Source organism: Platichthys flesus, chromosome 20, assembly GCF_949316205.1.
Source record: "Platichthys flesus chromosome 20, fPlaFle2.1, whole genome shotgun sequence".
NCBI classification, from domain to species: Eukaryota; Metazoa; Chordata; class Actinopteri; order Pleuronectiformes; family Pleuronectidae; genus Platichthys; species Platichthys flesus.
The window spans coordinates 19,540,117-19,556,202 of record NC_084964.1 but is presented as its reverse complement, the minus strand read 5'-3'; the positions used below and the strand labels follow the sequence as shown (position 1 = coordinate 19,556,202).

At 47.4% G+C, this 16,086-nt stretch overlaps 1 protein-coding gene across 4 annotated transcripts in view; it reads left to right on the top strand.

Moving 5' to 3' along the window:
- Nucleotides 1-16,086, top strand: part of LOC133976147 (PH and SEC7 domain-containing protein 1-like) — a 35,578-nt gene that overhangs the window by 14,506 nt on the left and 4,986 nt on the right. For 3 of the 4 annotated variants that reach the window (XM_062414265.1, XM_062414264.1, XM_062414266.1), the window contains 6 exons: nucleotides 8,068-8,111; nucleotides 12,528-12,721; nucleotides 13,066-13,136; nucleotides 13,716-13,873; nucleotides 14,585-14,729; nucleotides 15,928-16,071. In XM_062414265.1, the coding sequence (XP_062270249.1) occupies nucleotides 8,068-8,111; nucleotides 12,528-12,721; nucleotides 13,066-13,136; nucleotides 13,716-13,873; nucleotides 14,585-14,729; nucleotides 15,928-16,071 (756 nt within the window). Of the gene's footprint in view, nucleotides 1-3,434; nucleotides 4,848-8,067; nucleotides 8,112-12,527; nucleotides 12,722-13,065; nucleotides 13,137-13,715; nucleotides 13,874-14,584; nucleotides 14,730-15,927; nucleotides 16,072-16,086 lie in introns of those variants that run through there. The other variant, XM_062414267.1, reaches the window with a different exon arrangement.

Sequence of the window (16,086 nt, the reverse complement as noted above, 5' to 3'; positions counted from 1 at the left end):
GCTGCATGAGAGGAAACTTTCCTCCTTCATCTGACACTTCCTCTCTCTCTGTGCTCAGCACTGCTCAGGGCTTACAGCATGAAGAGGGAGCTAATGAAGCTGTGAAGTAGGTTACCAGCCTGCACTCGAGCAGGAGAACACGTTCTGCTGAAGTGAACACGTTGTTCATCAGACGCACAAGTCTTCACACAGTAATTAGGTGCGTTGATGTTATCGATGGCGGGAAAAGATGGATGACTTGTTTGTTTTTGTAAATGAGAGGGGAGAGAGGTCGGTCCAGTTCAAAGATGAATGTGTCTGAAGTCTGTGAGCTGGGCGTCCTCACTGTGGGGGGGGGGGGGGGGGGGGGCGAGCAGGGCGTCTCCGAGGAGGAGGACGAGCCCAGAAGACCACAATAAATGAGACACGGCCTCAACAGTGGCCTCATCATGATGTCATTTATACGACTCATTTACGATGACGAATGATTGGTCGATCCAATTAAACCCTCGATTCTGTCTCTAATCAGCTTTAGATTTATGTCTCTGCTATTGGAAGAGATTTGTTGACCTTGACCTTTGACCTTCGACTGATCAGCTCGAAATTGTCGGTGAAAATCCGTCCTTGAGTTGAGTTATTTTCTATTAACAAACACACACACACATAAAGATACACACAAACTGCTTGAAATAGTCCCCAACAAATGCAGGACAGTTTCCCACAGTTAACATAACATTGTTAAATACATCAGTTTCCAGCTGTTTTAGGAAATGTATTCATAGACATTTTTATTACACAATAACAAAGACTCGTCAGCCGCATCCTGGAAATGTGAAGAAAATATTATAAATATCCTTGAGTTTACAGCCTTGTTCAAAAAGACAATGAATTTACATAAATGTGTTGAGCCTCAGTAAATCGCCTCTGAGGCTGAAACTGTCCTGCTGCATATTTCTAGCCGGTAAAAAACAAAATGTGAAGTTGCTTAATTTTTTTTGAGAAGTCAGAATTATGGACTTTGGTCAGAATTTCAAAAACAAATTGGCAAAGTGCAGAGAAGGTCAAATCGACACAGTTAAGATCCGTGACCTCTGGAATGAAAACACACAACCCGACAACCTGCCGTCCTGAGCAGCCGACACAGAAACGTCTCTGTGCGTCTCAGTGAGGAAGAAGAGGTGTGGTGGTGTTAGTGGGGACGAGGCAGAGGAAGACAGATGCTGAGGTCAGCACAGAGACACCCCCCCCCCCCCCCCTCCACCACCAACACCATCCCCCCTCCCGAGCTGTCTGGACTCTTCACCAGTGACGGGTTTAGACAGGATGTGAAATATTGAGTGGGAGGGGGGGGGGGCGGGGGGGGGACTGACAGACAGGGCATGAGGTACCGAAAAGACAGCGACAGGATAATTCAGCGCCGTCTGCAGTGGCCGAGCTGCGTTTGGGCGATGAAGGGTTAACGGCTTTGCCCCGAGGCACTTCGGTGGTTCTCAGGGCGTTGGAGCTTCCAGCCCACAGGCTGCGGCTGCCCGCAGAGTACAAGGTAGAACGGAGGGAGGGAGATTGTCAGAGAGAAAACGAATGAACGCATAAAGCTTCTTGGTCTCTGTGCTACAACAACAACCCCCCCCCCCCCCCCCCCCCCCCCCCCCCCCCCCCGCCTCTCAGCTCACGGATGTTCCTGTCGGTTCCTCTGGGAGCTTCACATCATGTCCACCCTGACGCTGCACGTCCAAGGACAGACGCAGGTCAGGAGGGAGGGGCGGATTTATTTTAGACTCGACTGAGAACATGAGATCCCAAACAAGGGAGGGTGAAGTTAACAAGAGGCAACAACAACAACAACAACAACAAGCCTGTGAGAGTTTAGGGTTAGATCCTGAGGGGCCAAATCGACTGTGGTCGTATCTATAGTCCTGTAGGATGAAGAGGTCACAGGTCATGACATCATTTGATGGACAGTTTCCTGATCAATATAAGCTTTAGATGGTTTATCTAATATTTGTGAAGATATCTGTGGGAACACGTTTGTCAGATCATATGTTCGTTGCCCTTGACCTTAACCGATCTGGTTCAAAAGTGAAACATCTGGAGATCAACTCCCAAATGAGGTTTACACCAAGTCTGGGGAAAATCAGTTCATTCATTATTGAGTTATTTTGTACACATACACACACACACTAACACACACTAACACACACACAAGTGCCTCGATCGGTTGCATCATTCATCGGCCGCGTAAACCGGTTTAACAGAATATGGTTTTCTATTTGTATCTCGGACGAAAAAGTTCTTCGGTTCGAAAGTTTTCTTAACGTGTGATGTTAGCTGTTCAGTTCAGTACTAAGATTTAATAATAAAGTCTTCTAACGTTTTCACCTCTCTTACTTTACCAAAAACTAGCCGAGTTCATTTAAACATCGGAATTTCCGACCCCCGAGTCGGAAGTTGCAGTCTGACCGCGTCTCAAGTGTGAAAGTCGAAGGAAGGTCACAACCACCGACTTGGAAATCTAAGATGGCTGCCCCGTGTATGATCACTTCGGTTATTTAATGTATGCTAACAATGGGTAGCTGGCTAACGGAGCGCTAACTCGGATGCTACGTCATTCCTTCTCAGAATCACTTCATCACTGAGGCCACAGACGAAATCCGTTTTACCAGCGTGTCGTTTGTTTGGTGCACATTCAGGAGTCGGTTTGTTTCGATTATGGATCTGCTCAGAATCAATCCCAGTCGATGCGTCTGACGCACTCATTAAGTTTCCAGTCTTTCCCAGTTGCTTTCCAGTCAATAAGCCTATTTGACCGAAGAGTCTCGGGGGAAACTCTTCATGCGTTTGTCTTTCAGGTTTGAGTCCGACGCTTCATTTCCTCTGCCCCCGCTCCTCCTCCTGCTCTCACTCGTTCCCAGGATGATGTTTACTTCTCTAACCGCTGTAATTATCCGGAGGAATTTGATGCTGTTGGATGTTTGGGTGAAGATGTCCTGACTCTGTGGTGGAAGTGATTTGTGAATGAATTTAATCAAACTGGTTTCTCAGAATCTTTCCCCCAAAGTGTGAAGTCGTTCTCCTTTAATTCACAGTGTGAGTGTGAGTGATGCTGGATTCACACTCAAACCTGTTAACTGCGACCCCCCCCCCCCCCCCATCACCTCGCCCCTCTCTCCCACCACTGAATACTAATTGACATTGCAAGAATATTAAAAATGAAAGAAAGTGTCCATATCATCGCTTGCATTTGTGCGTTTGTGCGTTTGTGAATGTGTGGATGTGAGGATGAGGCAGTTGGGAGATTTGCCTGCGATGACTGAGAGAAGGAGGGAGGGAGGGAGGGAGGGAGGGAGGTACGCATTAACGAAACAAGAGAGAGAGAGAGAGAGAGAGAGAGAGAGAGGCAGAGAGAGAGAGAGAGGCAGAGAGAGAGGCAGAGCGGCAGAGAGACGGAGAGCACTGTCCCCATCAGCTTCTTTCTGCGATTCAGGCAGCCAGCTCCCCTCTCCTTCTCCTCCTCCTCCTCCTCCTCCTCCTCCTCCACCTCCTCCACCTCCTCCTCCTCCTCCTCCTCAGCAGCAGCAGCAGGGAGACGGGAGGAAAAGCAGATAACGTAGCAACAGATAAATAAACCCACAGACGAGGGAGATACCAGAGACATCAGCGGCGAGAGGAGCAGCAGATTTTCCCTCTCCTCCTCCTGCAGCAGCCGCCGAGGGACGAGACACCGAGAGGAGACGATGACAGCGCAGCTCCACACATGGACGGAGAGGAGGACGAAGTGAGCGTCCGTCCATCTGTCAGTCAGAGACCGGTCCACTGAGGGAGTCCATTTGCACGGAGGCAGCAACAGGGACGTTCTCTCTTCTTTGTGCCAAACCTCAGCTCCCCTCCACCTGCCTGCCATCTGTGTGGATCTGAAGTCCGAGGGCGTCACTGTGTTATCTGTTGTGTGTCTGTGTTCATAGAGAGCTTAGTGTATGTGCGTATGCGTGTGTGAGTGTGTGCGTAAGTGTGTGTGAGTGTGTGTGTGTGTGTTTCACCTCTTTATTTCCGCATGTTGCACCCATCTGTTTCAAGCCGGCTGTCCGTTCACACCTCAGCCAGTGTTTCATCTGTGTGAGTGTACGCTTGGGTCCCTCCTCCTCTCAGTGTGTGTCTGTGTGTGTGTGTCTTTGTGTGTGTGTGCTCTGGTTTGGCCGGGCAGGTGTCACCTCTGCTGTGGAGGTGTGGGATCACGTGGATGTGCTCGCCCTCCTCTGAACACCGGACTGCAGGAGAAAAGACAGTTTGATGCATCAGCTGCTGTGAACTGCAGCTCGCTCCTCTAACCTCAGTGGAGCAGCAGACTGGTGGATCCACTGGTTCCCAGTCGGTCCTGCCAGGATCCCTGCACATGTATGACACACGTCTTCTCCATAACCTAGAGTAGCCTGGAGACACGGACTTCTCCTCTGACTGACTGACGATGTGTTGGATCTCCGGCTGCCTCCAGTAGCAGCGCTCCAGTGTGTCGGTGTCTCTGGAGGACAGCCTCTGGAGGACAGTCTCTGGAGGACAGTCTCTGGAGGACACGCTCCTCGTCTCACACCTGTTGTCCCTCACTCAGACGCCAGCAGATCTTTGCACCTTCCTTCAGACTCTCTGCCTGATCCTCTCCGACCATGATCGGCGTCAACAGCCTGCACTCGTCGGGCCGCCTGCGCTCACGCTCTCTCTGCACCGTGCGCTACGGACGGGACTTCCGGATGATGGACCCGTTCCGCTATCCCAGAACCCCCCGCTCCCGCTCCCTGAAGCCTCTGGTGTTCCCAGACCTGCTGGGAAAAGCCCAGGACGGACAGAACCACCCACAGGCCCGGAAGAGGAGGAAGGTAGAGAAAACTCTTCAGCTGTTTCCTGTCACTTTTCACTTTTTGTGAGTCACTGATGCATCATTTGTCACCAGCTCGTCAGGTGCTCTTCAGATCTCGAAGAAACCAGAGTGAATCCGTTTTCCCAGTTCGTTTCACATACGTCATAACAAAGTCTATTTACCCAGCATGCCACTGGCTGACATCACACGCTCTGGAACCGTTGTTTCTCTTCTTAGAGCCACATGTATTTACCCGTTCTGCTCCACGCACCACAAACCAGCATCGTCTGTCTGTGAGGCGCGAGGCGGCCACGCCTGACTGCAGGTCACTGACCTCAGAGCAGCAGGTCGTGTAAAGACGCCGCTCCAGACCATTCGTTCTCATTTAGTGACGCTGATGATGAAACCAGTAGGTGACGACCATCCTCCTGAGTCTGAGTGAACCTCGGGACTGGATCAGTCTGAGTAATGGTTTCATCTCCACGTCCGTTGACCTTTGTCTGAATTCAATCACCCAAATTAATCTAGAAGCTATTTAACATTAATTTGATTTTGCACTAATCCTGAAGTTATTTCTTAAAATCCCCAAATTTGCTTCTGGTCTGTGTCTCATGATAGTAAATTAAATATCTTTGCTTCTTGGCTACACTGTCGGTTTGATAACATCACATTTTGGGCATTAATCTCTAAATTGAGAAAATATCATGCAGACTAGCAGGGGCGTTACAAGGGACTCTGGGGGCCCTAGGAAATAGTGACGTGGGGGGGGGGGGCTGCATCAAACCAAGAAACACAACAAACTACATCATTCCAATCTTCAAATGGTTCTTTTCCTCTCAAAATTTAAAACAAGGGTTGTTTAGGTTTAATGTTTTAATGTTTAATTGCATCACACACACACTTATGTGTTTAGAAACCTGTCAATGTAAAGACTCATTGGAATCATGTGGGCAGTGACGGTTACATGGTTTGTAATGGACGCACCCGTTTTTAATAATGAGCCTTAACTTAATCAGCTGTTCCCAGGGGCCTCCTCACATCTCGGGGGCCCCAGGCCTGCTTTGCCCCCCGTGTTGTAACGCCCCTGGAGACATAATTTGTGGCCCTGTTAAAACCTGTGTGGTTTCATCTCTTTATGTATTCACAAACTGTATCCTTGATTGTTAGTGTTTTTAGTTGCAGGCTAAAAGCTCAGAATCAAAGCTCTACATTCTATATTATTAATTTTATTCACTCACAGTGTTTTATGCAAAAATGAATTCAGTCTGAGACAAAGGAATGAAGCAAATAGATGAAAGAGAATGTAAAACTCAAGTGATTCTTCTCTGTGCCACAGGTTTTTTTCTGAGAGCAGATAACAGGTTCAGGCTGTAGGTCTATTTCTGACTTCCTGGAAATCATAATTTTGTTTTCATTAGCAGTGACACGGACACTCTGGTGAAATAATGTATTTCCATGTTTAATTCTCGACGTGTTCTCCGAGCTCAGCCTCTCCTTCACATTTCACAGTTCTGTTCTAGTGACTGATCTTTTGTGAAGTCAGCGTTTGTGCCCCGGACTCCTGCAGGAGGAATCTGTTGTTGCACATCAGCACACTTTCACTTTTGCATCTCTCAAATTCACAGTTAATATTTGATGTTGACCAGATTTGTGCTACAGAAGCAGTTTGTCTCTCGCTCGTAAAGATGCAGCCGACTTGTTATGCAAATGAACGAGCAGGTTTAGTTTGAAACCGAAGACTTGACAGAAACCAGAACGAAGTCTGCACTGGTTCAGGCCGGAGAGCCATTAACACTCATGACTCTGATTAGGCCCAGTTTCAAAGACGACGCTGGGAACGAACCTGATTGGTCACAGGAATCCAACCCTTTTATAGATCCAGTTTCATTTGACTAGCAGTCACAAGGCAGGGCCGTGACACTCAGAGGAGGTTGACCAATGGCAGCACTTCTCTAATCAGAGGAACCTAATGGAAAATCATTGATTCGGGCTGAGGAAGAGGATTCTGGCCCGGCAGCACTGGCCTGTGAGGAATAGGGAGGTGGACGAGGAGGTGATGGACTGTCTCTAAGTGTCCTCTCCATCACCTCGGCTGTCACAGCCGTCCATCAGCCTCAACCCCCCCCCCCCGTGCTCTGTGAGACGTAGCGGCCATATCACAGGACGGTGTCACTGAATGAGAATCTGCACAGCTTTCAAGTGTCACCACCGATCTGAAGAAGAGTCAAACCCTCATTAAGTCATCCTTGATTTCTGCTGCTTAGCTGTGATCTGTGGATTATGAGGAGGATTAAAGTAAATGTTCTTTAAAAACTCTGCCAGGGCCCATAGCTCCTCCCACGAAACCACGCCTTCTCTTTAAGGCCCGCCCTCATGATTAAGCCCACTTTGCTATGATTGGCCAGCTGGTCCACTCTGTTGTGATTGGTCAGGAAGTGTCGTGGAAGAGTAACGTGACGTTACCACGATGCTAACACAACGTGCGGACTCCTCATGAGGCGTTTCAGAGACTTGGTGTAAAAACGTTCATCTTATTTAGAATCATTTCTTTTTACTTCCAACATTGTTCCTGGTTCAACTCATCATTGTCTTGTAGTTTAATTAATTTGCTTAATCAATTAATATTCATCACTTTATAAATTGTCAAACAAAAGAGACGACCTCAGAATAGTTTTGACATTTTAGGTTAATATTACTCAAACTATGAATTGATTATTTGAATTTTTGGCTATAAATCTTCTGTCAATCGACTAATTGATGATTGATTGATTGATTGATTGATTGATTGACTGATTGGCTCCACCTCCTGTTCCGCCCTGTTCAGTTTTTCTAGTTCACGTTCTTGTTCTTAAGCTGTAATCTAATTTCACTCTGCTCGGGTCGATGCGTTGGCATCAGAGTCTAAATTATGTATCGTCTGATTGATTGACTCGTCTGTCACCTGACAGGCCGGCCTATCGGCAGACAGTGTTTGTCTTTGACCTGATGAGGTGGTGCTCCGCTGATTGGATGACTGATGGACTGTTTGGTGAAGACGAGGAGTGAAGCTCGGTCAGCGGGCCGTTCGGGCAGCGTGAGAAGGGGATGGCCTCTCTGTCGAGTAGTTAATTGAATGAAGCTTGCTCACTCTGCAGCTCTCACAGAATTCCACAGCACACCTTCTCCGCCCTGAGATCAAATCTCCACCTGGACGCTGATGCTATTTGCCACATTGATGTGATTTCTGTTTCCCTCTGCAGGCGCTCTACAACTCAATCAAGAACCAGAAGCTGCAGTGGACACTGTAAGTCATTTTAAATTGATTTATGCTGATATTCTTCACCATAGACATTTATTTTTCTGTCCTAATCTCATCTGTGAGCGTCTCGAACCCACTCGCACGCTCGTCCACACGCACACGTATTCCCAAAGGGCAGCGAACGATCGGGGGGGGGGTATCGATTAACGAGTTAGCGTCCTCACTAAAGACGCGAGTGTCGTCTGGCATGTGAGAGAAACATTAGTGTGTCGAGGGTTTCTATTCTGGATCTCAGTTTCCAGAGCGACGCCGAGAAGCCAATTAACTCCCCAGCTTCCCAGCTTTGTTGCCATAGTGACGGCACCATGGAAACGACTCCATGGCTACCGCATTGCTCTTTCCCTCCGCAGCAAACACACACACACACACACACACACACACACACACACACAGACACACACACAGAGAGAGCTGCTGCGCGGATATACACACACGAGAAATGGGTTTGTGTGTATCTTCTGGCAAAGTAGGTGGAAAATAGAGAGACCATGATGGAAAGAGAGGGGGAGAGAGGGGGGGGGGAGAGAGAGGCAGCTGGGTTTAAATGGCTCTTTACCTGCATCCTGTACAAAGGTGTGACCACGGCCTCCCACTACCTCGCCAGGAATAGCAGCAGCAGCAGCAGCTGAATAGAAAGTGGTCAGAGGAGCATGTGGAGGAGGAGATCCACAGAGAGGCCGGAGATCCAGTTCAGATATCTGAGCCGACATGGAGACGGATGTTAAACATGGCCGCCGCAGCGCCGGACACAGAAGACGTCGTCTGTGGACACATGGACACCGAGGAGCGGAGGAGAACACCGGCTCCAGACGAGACCCGATCACCAGATGCAGCCCACAGCCGGCTGCTTTTTATTTTTGTTTTATTTTTGGCAAAGAGCCGCACGTGCCCATGTTTAATATTTCATGGATGGAGCAGCTTGTGTCGGTGCTGGAGCTGCAGCACTGTGACGCTTCGCCACCACGTTCACACCCTGCTCGCCCGCTTGATGCTTATTTCATCACACAGAACGTTTTCTCACTCGGAGACTCGTTGACCCACAACACGGGGTCGAGCGCCGTGTGAAGGAGAAACCTCGACTCTTAAAGTTTGCACCAATTCACAGCTCAGAACGGTTCCATCTCTGGTGTTTGTAGGCCAGTCGAGCATTGATTTACTAACTAACTAAGAGAACACTCTCCTCCCCCACAGAGTGTTGTGGGGCTGTGATTATATGAATACAAATTGTTCTGTACATGTGAAATCTGGCCTGCGCATCTCATTACAGGTGTGTGGATGTTATTTCACTCCCCCGCAGAGAGAGGCTGCACATGGCCACTCTCAGCACTGCAGTTGAAAGCACCCACATGTTCTGCACACACACACACACACAAATATATACAGTACACACATGCTTCCTCGACGCAGGAGCGGGGGATGGAGAGCAGAGGGAGAGAGAGAGAGAGAGAGAGAGAGAGAGGGAGAGAGACGCAACAAGTGGGAGATCCAGAAACCGAGCAGGGTGCATGTTGTACATCTGCTTCCTTTTCATTCGGCATCGAACCACAATATCTGCTCCAGACAGAAGTACGTCCGTCCAGATGATAACTCATCGGGACTCGATCACTCTGACCCATCTGCATGCCGAAGTGTCCTTGGGCAAGATGCTGAACCCTGAATGCCCCCCCCCCACCCCCATAGAATAACAAAGTGCTGAGAAGAGATGCACTGTATGAATGGGTGTGTGAATGGGTGAATGTAAAACTACTGTAAAGCGCTTTGAGTCATCGAGACTAGAAAAGAATTATAGAAATACAAAACCTTTTACCATCACATAGGAGGTAAAAGAAGCTGGAGTTGATTCCCAAGATTGTTTATTAATTGTTCAATGAAAGTGAGGAAAAGCCTCGTCATGTATAAGAGGATGATGGACGGATGAATTCCTGTCCTCTTTCACTTCACTGTGCTCGGACTCTTTGTGCTCTTTGGAACAATGACTCAGGTGAAAGACTGGAGGACACGTCCACCGCTCTGTCCTCGCTGTCCTTTTCTACATCTCTTCTTCTCATTCGTTCCTTTCCCTTCTTATTTCTTATATTTCATCATTTCCTTTACCTTCCTTCTCTTCCTCTTTTTCCCTTTTCATTTCTGTCCTTTGTTTTGTTTCCATCACATCCGTCTCGTCTCGATTCTTTCATTTTATCAGTCTTCCATAGTTTTCCTTTTTCTCTCCCTCCTCATTCTCAACCCAATAATTCATTTATCATTTCATTCTTTGTTTTTTCTCCTCTTCTCATTTTCTCCATTTCTTAGTTTTATTGTTACCCCTCTTCCTCTCAGGCTCTCCCCCTCTTCCTCTCCTCTTTTCCTCTCACTCATGTTCAGAACGTTCTGCCATCTGAGAAGGATGAGCTTTGTCTCTCTCCTCTCTCCACCCCCCCCCCCCCCCCCCCCTCTTCTCCACTTTGTCTCTGTGTAGAAAGGGATTCAGGCAGCCGGCAGTTACCAGGCAACAGGCGAGATGCTCATTGGCTCTCTCTCTCTCCTCCCTGGCTTCTGCACCGGGTTAAATGTTGTTATGTATTGTTGGTTACTCATAACTTGGATCTCGCCTGCTATTTTCAGGCTGAACTGTTTTGGGTGTGGCCTGGTGAGGTAGTGGGTGGAGTCGCCGGGCGGTCGCACCATCTCTCGATGTGACGAATCCCTTTAAAGACGCTGAGGGACGTGCACGCCGCTTTGTGAGAGGAGGAGATTAACGCTGCTGGAGCAGAGTGTGTCGGTTATAACGTCTAATTCAAATAAAGAAAAACAAATCAAGTATCTTTAACATCTTCAAACAGGACTGGGCAGTAACAGAGAGTCTCGATGATGTAATCAGATTACAAAATAAGTAACTATAGTCAGTCCAGGTTCAGTTTGAAATTGTGTTACACTCTCAAGGATTACTTGTTTAATAGATTACATCTTTAAAATATGGATTAAGATCAAATAGAAAATAAAATTAAATGATAAAAATTAAAAAATGTATAAAACAAATAAAACACATTTACATGTACAGTCAGATTTCATGGGGAAACATTTAAAGATGGTACTTAAACAGAAATTAAAAAAAGAACTATCCACATTAAGAACAGAGACATGAATATGAGATTAAAATGTAATTGAAATAGAAGAAAAACCTTTAATCTTCTAAAGAAAAACTTGATGAGAGAACAGGAGGAAACGAAGCTGCAGACGAGCTCATTTACAGAGATGGCTCCTCGAGGCCGGGTTCTAATGAGCGATGAGCGTCAAGCTCAAAACCTTCAGCGGAATAGACTCAACTCTTTGTCTGACATCCCAGTTTAATAAAGGATGGAGTCATTAAAGTCTGAGACCTGCCAGTGCTTCACTTTCTAAATGTTACGTGACCTGGATTTACAGTCAGAGAAGAAAGAGAAGAAAAAGAAGAAGAGGAGGAGGAGGAGGAGGAGGAGGAGGAGGAAGAGGAAGAGGAAGAGGAAGAGGAAGAGGAAGAGGAAGAAGAAGAAGAAGAAGAAGAAGACATCATTAAGAGCTTTGACGGTGGATTTGGGAAAACAACTTCAACTAATGAACTCAAAGTGAAGCCAGTCTAATAAGATATGAAGGAAGTGTGACCACGAACAGTTCCATGAAATGTACAACACAATCTGTACGGCGGCGCGGTGGTACAGTGGTTATCTCTGGTTCTGGGATTGAACCCCAGACTGTAAACAAAGATGGAAGGCTCCGAAAAGTGAAGCCAAAGCATCTTGATCGCCCCCTGGTGGCTGCAGCATAGATCGTAAACCCGCCTCATCCATGTTTGTAGAAGGGAAACGGAAAAAACAAACATGCAAGTCATTTTCTCAAAGATGGATTCTGTCACTTCAGGTTGTTCTTATCACACTGATGTAAAAATAATAATAAACATCTCCCTTGGTAAAACTTTGTCCTTTTTATCTGCAAGTGAAAATCACCCTGTCTCCCCTGCATGAGGATTCCTATGAGGAGGAAGAGGAGTGAGTCTTCATCTCTTCTTTGTGGCCCCTGTTCTCCACTTCCAAGCAGGAACAAGACGGGGTCACTCCTCTTTGCTGAGCTACTTTTGACGAAGGCGAGAAGAAAACAGTTAAAGCTTCTGTGGACCCTGTGGACACGAGACGCTTCTCAGTGTTGTGTGTGACCGAGGAGGACGGTGGTATTACTCATGTGTCCTGAAACCAGCGTCTCCCAGTCAGAGTGTGAAATCTCTGGACCTCTTGTCCTGGAACAGGCACAGAGTGAGAGGCACATGGACAGGATACATGATGCTGTGTTTATTCACTCGGCTAATGAGACATGACACATAAGTGTTGATCACCACGGAGGCTGTGTTGTTTAGTTGTTGTTTGTATATTGATGTGTTTGTGTCCACAGGGACGAGGAGGAGCTGAGGAAGTCGTTCTCGGAGCTCGGGGACAGTCTGAGCGAGGCCAACCCCCCCAGGTCCATGAAGAGGGTCCCCAGCAGCGGGAAGCCCCTGGCCGAGGAGGCCGAGCCCTCAGGGATGCTGCTGTACAAGAACGGCTTCCTGGTTCGCAAAGTCCACGCCGACTCGGACGGCAAGAGAAGTACGAGTCTGTGGCGTGAACAAACCAGAGGAGGGCGCTGTGGGCTCCTTCCTCCGATTGATCGCATGCTGCTAAAATCTGTAAAATGAGATTGAAACAAGCTTCTGAAGTAGAACATCACGACTCACATGATGCTGCACTGCCCCGTTACTCCTCATATTTATAATCTATTATTTATTTTTAGATGCAGAATATGGAAAGACAGTGATAGCACATACGTCCGAACCAGTGTCCTTCGTTGTCACACTGGTTTCACCTCTGCTATTTGTGTTAATGCTGCTCATACATCAAACGTGTGAAGCTGCAGGTTTCATGTGATCTGTCATGTTCTCTGCTCCTCACAGCTCCGAGGGGGAAACGAGGCTGGAAGACCTTCTACGTCATCTTGAAAGGTCTCATCCTCTACCTGCAGAAAGTAAGTCATGCACAATATCTGTGTTTGTGCCCAAAATGAAAAATCTTGAAGCAATTTGTAAACATCCGTTTTAATATCAGGTAACAGCATCTGCAGTGAATAACCACAAATCACCACACAGCTTTAAAATGATTGTCACTTTATTGCTGTGAGACATTTATACATTTATGTTAACAACATTGTTTTAATGATTATTTGTTCTTGTGTCAAATGAGCAGAATTACAGAATCATGACTGGAGAGTTAAACTTATTGTGATTCTCGTTCACAGTCATGGAACTTAATGAAAAATTCAGGGAACTTTATTTGATTTAGTTTTTCCTGTACGGAGGCAACGTGTTTTATGTTATTTGTGTTATATTGAGTTTTATGGAAAGTCTTTCAGACGTTACCCAGCCCGGTTCTCTCCTCTCTCTGGAGAAGACTTGTGTTCAGCTGACGTTTGCAGGAGAACATTCACCCGCTCCCCTCTTCTCAAATAAAAACAACCATATGTGCTTATTCAGCTCAGCCACTTTAATAAGTGTTGAGACTGTGTGGAATTCACAGCCTTCATCTCCTCCTCATCACGTCCCTGCAGGGCGAGTACAGGCCTGACAAGCAGCTGTCGGACGAGGACATGAAGAACGCCGTGTCCATCCACCACTCGCTGGCCATGAAGGCCTCAGACTACAGCAAGAGGCCCAACGTGTTCTACCTGCGCACCGCGGACTGGAGGGTTTACCTCTTCCAAGCACCGTGAGTTCACCTTGAGTCAGCAGCTTGATTAAAAAGGGTTGGATGGTTGAGTGTGTGTGAACGAGGAGAATCACTGAAGAGACTGAGACGAAGAGGGAGGAGGCTTTCTGGTCATGTAGGCGTTAAACAGCCGAGCATCCGGCTTCTCCTCACAACATGTGGAGCCGGCCGGGCCCGTGTGCCTGTGGCGTGTAGGACACATGCAGAGCACACACGGATCAATGACACACACACACACACACACGCTGAGCAGGACGCACACTGAGAGGGAAGAGCAAGGTGAAAGTGTGTAAAGTGTGTGTCTGTGTGATAGCGGCGTCCAGGAAGTGGCACATGAGTGGCCACATGTTTGAGCCCCCCAGGAGGGCCGGCTCTGTGCTCCAGTTGCAGCTTGCATGTGTCCCAGATACTCTCCCCTCCACATGTCTCTCTCCTCTCTCCTTCCCTCTCCTCTTTGTTCCTCCATCACTCGTTTGTCCCCTGGGAGTTAAGCAAGGCTGCTTCATTCAATCCGACGTCCCTCGCGGGCCCTCACGGCTCCGCTGGAGTCTAACAGGCCCTTTTCTCTGCTGCATTAATTGGCTCCAAAATCATTTATTTGTCAACAGCAAGGCTGCACTTCCTGTTAATTATCCCTTTGATGCTGTGAGTGTGTGCTGCACTGATAATGAGTGTGTCTGTATCCACTGTGTGTGTGTGTGTTGGTCACAGGAACGCAGAGCACATGCAGTCCTGGATCACCCGGATCAACGCGGTGTCCGCCATGTTCTCAGCTCCTCCCTTCCCGGCGGCCATCGGCTCCCAGAAGAAGTTCAGCCGGCCGCTGCTTCCTGGGACGATGTCCAAACTCACCGAGGTACCGTCACGTTAATGGATCTTTCACAACCGGGTCCTGGAGCTGGTCAGATCTGGTCCGGAACCAAGTCCAGGACCCTGTGAAACTGAAAACCCTCAAAACATAAAGATCTGCACTCTGATTATGATTCAAATTTGAATTTCATTAATAAAGTGGTGGGTATGATTGAAGGAGTCTCATGAAACGTGACGTCTTCCTTATGTTCCAGCCTGAAAGTATAAAAACACGTGACCAGGACAGTTTTTAATGATGATGGTGATTTGAAGCTGCTTCGTTATCAAAGCCTCGCGTCATCGCCTGTGATCTCACATCCCTCGTTTCCCGGCTCCTCTCTTCAGTGCACTTCTGAAAAGAGCCATATAACCAAATGAAATGATGTTTTATTCAAATCGTTTTATTTCAACACAACCTGTCAGAAGTTGTTGTGTTTGAGTTTGAGTAATAAGAGTTTTATTTCAAACCAGAACCAACAGAGTAATACTCCGCTCAGCTCCAGGGAACATTCAGCACCAGTGAAATCAATAATGTATTTAAATTGTATTTGTAAAGACTCGCTGCTGCAGGTTATGAGCTCAGAGCCCAGTTAAATCCAAACACTGTGAACTGAGACGTCACAACAAGGAGACGACAGTAGGTGAGAGGACACTTCCTGTCCACACAGGAAGTGTCCGTCTCTCGTCTGTCTTGTGGTGGAGACGACTTTGTCTTTTCTGGCCCAAAAAAATTGTGAAGATAAAAATCTCACAAAATATGTTTTTTGGGTCATAACTCGAGAACAAATATATAATTGGAAGAAAAAATGTATGATGTTCGATTGCCTAAAGGTCAAAGGTCAGCTTTACTTTGACATCACAATGTTCTGCACACACCTTATGGTCGTTACCTAACACCAGAACTCGGCAGCAGAAGGGAGATGGTGTCCATATTTCCTGCAGTTTGACTGGTGGGCGGAGGCGTCGGACCACAAGGCGATAGATACAGTTTAATATTATCTCCAGAATGACGTGTCCTGAAAATCATTGAAAAATAACATGAATCAGTGGAGAAGCCAGTTTGCTGCTCAGTTGTTTCACCTCGTCAGTCTCGTGTTCTGGGGATAAAATAAGTGAATGAAAACCAGATGAATTAGTTCTTCATGCAGGTTTTATTGTTTTACTTTGCCTCCATCCTGATGTCAGGGTTGATGTTGTTCTTACAGGAGGAGCAGGTCAAATCCCTTGAATCTCGATTCAGAGCCATCTCCACGGAGCTGTCTGAGCTCCGCTCCTATCCTCCCGACCGCAAGGTCAAAGGTCGCGAGCTGGAGGAGCATCGGCAGAAGGACGAGTATCTGGATTTTGAGGTGAGACGGACTCGG